At 36.5% G+C, this 1425-nt stretch overlaps 1 protein-coding gene and 1 long non-coding RNA gene across 3 annotated transcripts in view; one reads left to right on the top strand and one right to left on the bottom strand.

The window, feature by feature from the left end:
* LOC106878116 (UPF0415 protein C7orf25 homolog) overlaps positions 1-1425 on the top strand; it is a 256888-nt gene that overhangs the window by 122419 nt on the left and 133044 nt on the right. The window contains exon 1 of one of the 2 annotated variants that reach the window (XM_052970394.1): positions 501-553. The exons of the other annotated variant lie outside the window; for it this stretch is intronic. Coding sequence (XP_052826354.1) covers positions 521-553 — 33 coding nt within the window. The 5' untranslated portion in view covers positions 501-520. Of the gene's footprint in view, positions 1-500; positions 554-1425 lie in introns of those variants that run through there. 2 annotated transcript variants of the gene reach the window in all.
* The window catches only part of LOC106878202 (uncharacterized), a 126992-nt gene that overhangs the window by 69349 nt on the left and 56218 nt on the right, over positions 1-1425 (bottom strand). The window lies entirely within an intron of this gene.

Here is a 1425-nt window from a genome sequence, read left to right as displayed (position 1 = left end):
ACTTTGTGTCGGTCTGTTTATCTATCTATTTCTCTATCTATCCATCCATCCATCCATCCATCCATTATCTATTTATCTATCCATCTATCCATCCTTCTATCTATCTATCTAGCTAGCTATCTGTCTATCTATCTATCTAGCTATCTCTCTCTCTATCTATCTCTATCTATCTCTCTATCTTTCTATCTCTCTCTATCTATCTTTCTATCTCTCTTTACCTATCTATCTATCTATCTATCTATCTACCTACCTACCTATCTATCTAACTTTCTATCTCTCTTTACCTATCTATCTATCTATCTATCTACCTACCTACCTACCTACCTACCTATCTATCTTTCTATCTTTCTATCTTTCTATTTCTCTCTCTATCTCTCTTTATCTATCTATCTATCCATCTACTTCATTAACTAAGCAGACTGACAAAAAGATGAACAGTTAGGAGGACACAGCTAAATGGATAGAGAAGAAGCAACATAGAAGAATAGATGGAGAGAGGAAGAGAGGGAGGGACACAGGTATGCTGGGCAGGTGGTGGCAGATGAAAATTAAGGTAAGTGATATTTAATGCTGAAAGAGAAAATGTAATTCTTATCATCATATAGACTGCATAATGGCTTCCCATGATTTCCTGTACAAAACCCACAGAGATAATGGCAAAAACATCATTGCCATTATTGTTATTATTATTATTTTTATTATTATTTGGCAGTATATACGCTCAAGTTGGAACAATAAAGAAATTACTATATTACCGTTTGTCCTTGTAGTGTTCCCACATCCATTGGCCTTCTAGCTAGTAAAGTTATTATTATTATTATTATTATCATCATCATCCAATAGTCTTATTTCTATTGCACTTTTACTGCTCTGTTGAGCACAGAACTAAGGTAAGTGCAATATTTTGGTTTGATTTTGGTTTTCATTGTCTGTTGTCTATAATATTGTCTGTATATCATTATTTCAAGTAATATTGGTGTTTATACTTAATATAATATGTCTGTCGTGTCTAGAACTAATATTATTTATTTGTATATATGTTATCGCCTCCTTCCTTTGGCCAGGAAGGACAGGTAGTTTTTCATTCTTGAAAAGAGGTTGTGTGGTGGACGCAACTGAAAGGGTTGAAGATGGATGCCTTCCTCTTTTTCCGGGTTCCACCTAAAAAATAAAATGGGGCTGGAAAGGGAGGTACTGTTACCCAGCAAGTTTGTTGAAAGGTGGGTGAATGTGGCAAAACTGGCCCGTGGCAATGGACCTACTTTAAGCGTGCGCCTGTAGGCCAGATGGAATGAGGAAAAGAAAGATGCCTACCTGAGGTGCCTTTGGTGTTAGGGGCCCAAAGTGTGTGAGGTTTCTTTGGTTACCTCTTGATGAAACTGCCCCCTATTGGGGAAATATATTGCTGGTTTAATCTCCTTGTTA

This window comes from Octopus bimaculoides, chromosome 9, assembly GCF_001194135.2.
Source record: "Octopus bimaculoides isolate UCB-OBI-ISO-001 chromosome 9, ASM119413v2, whole genome shotgun sequence".
Lineage (NCBI taxonomy): Eukaryota > Metazoa > Mollusca > Cephalopoda > Octopoda > Octopodidae > Octopus > Octopus bimaculoides.
This window is presented reverse-complemented; position numbering and strand designations above follow the sequence as displayed.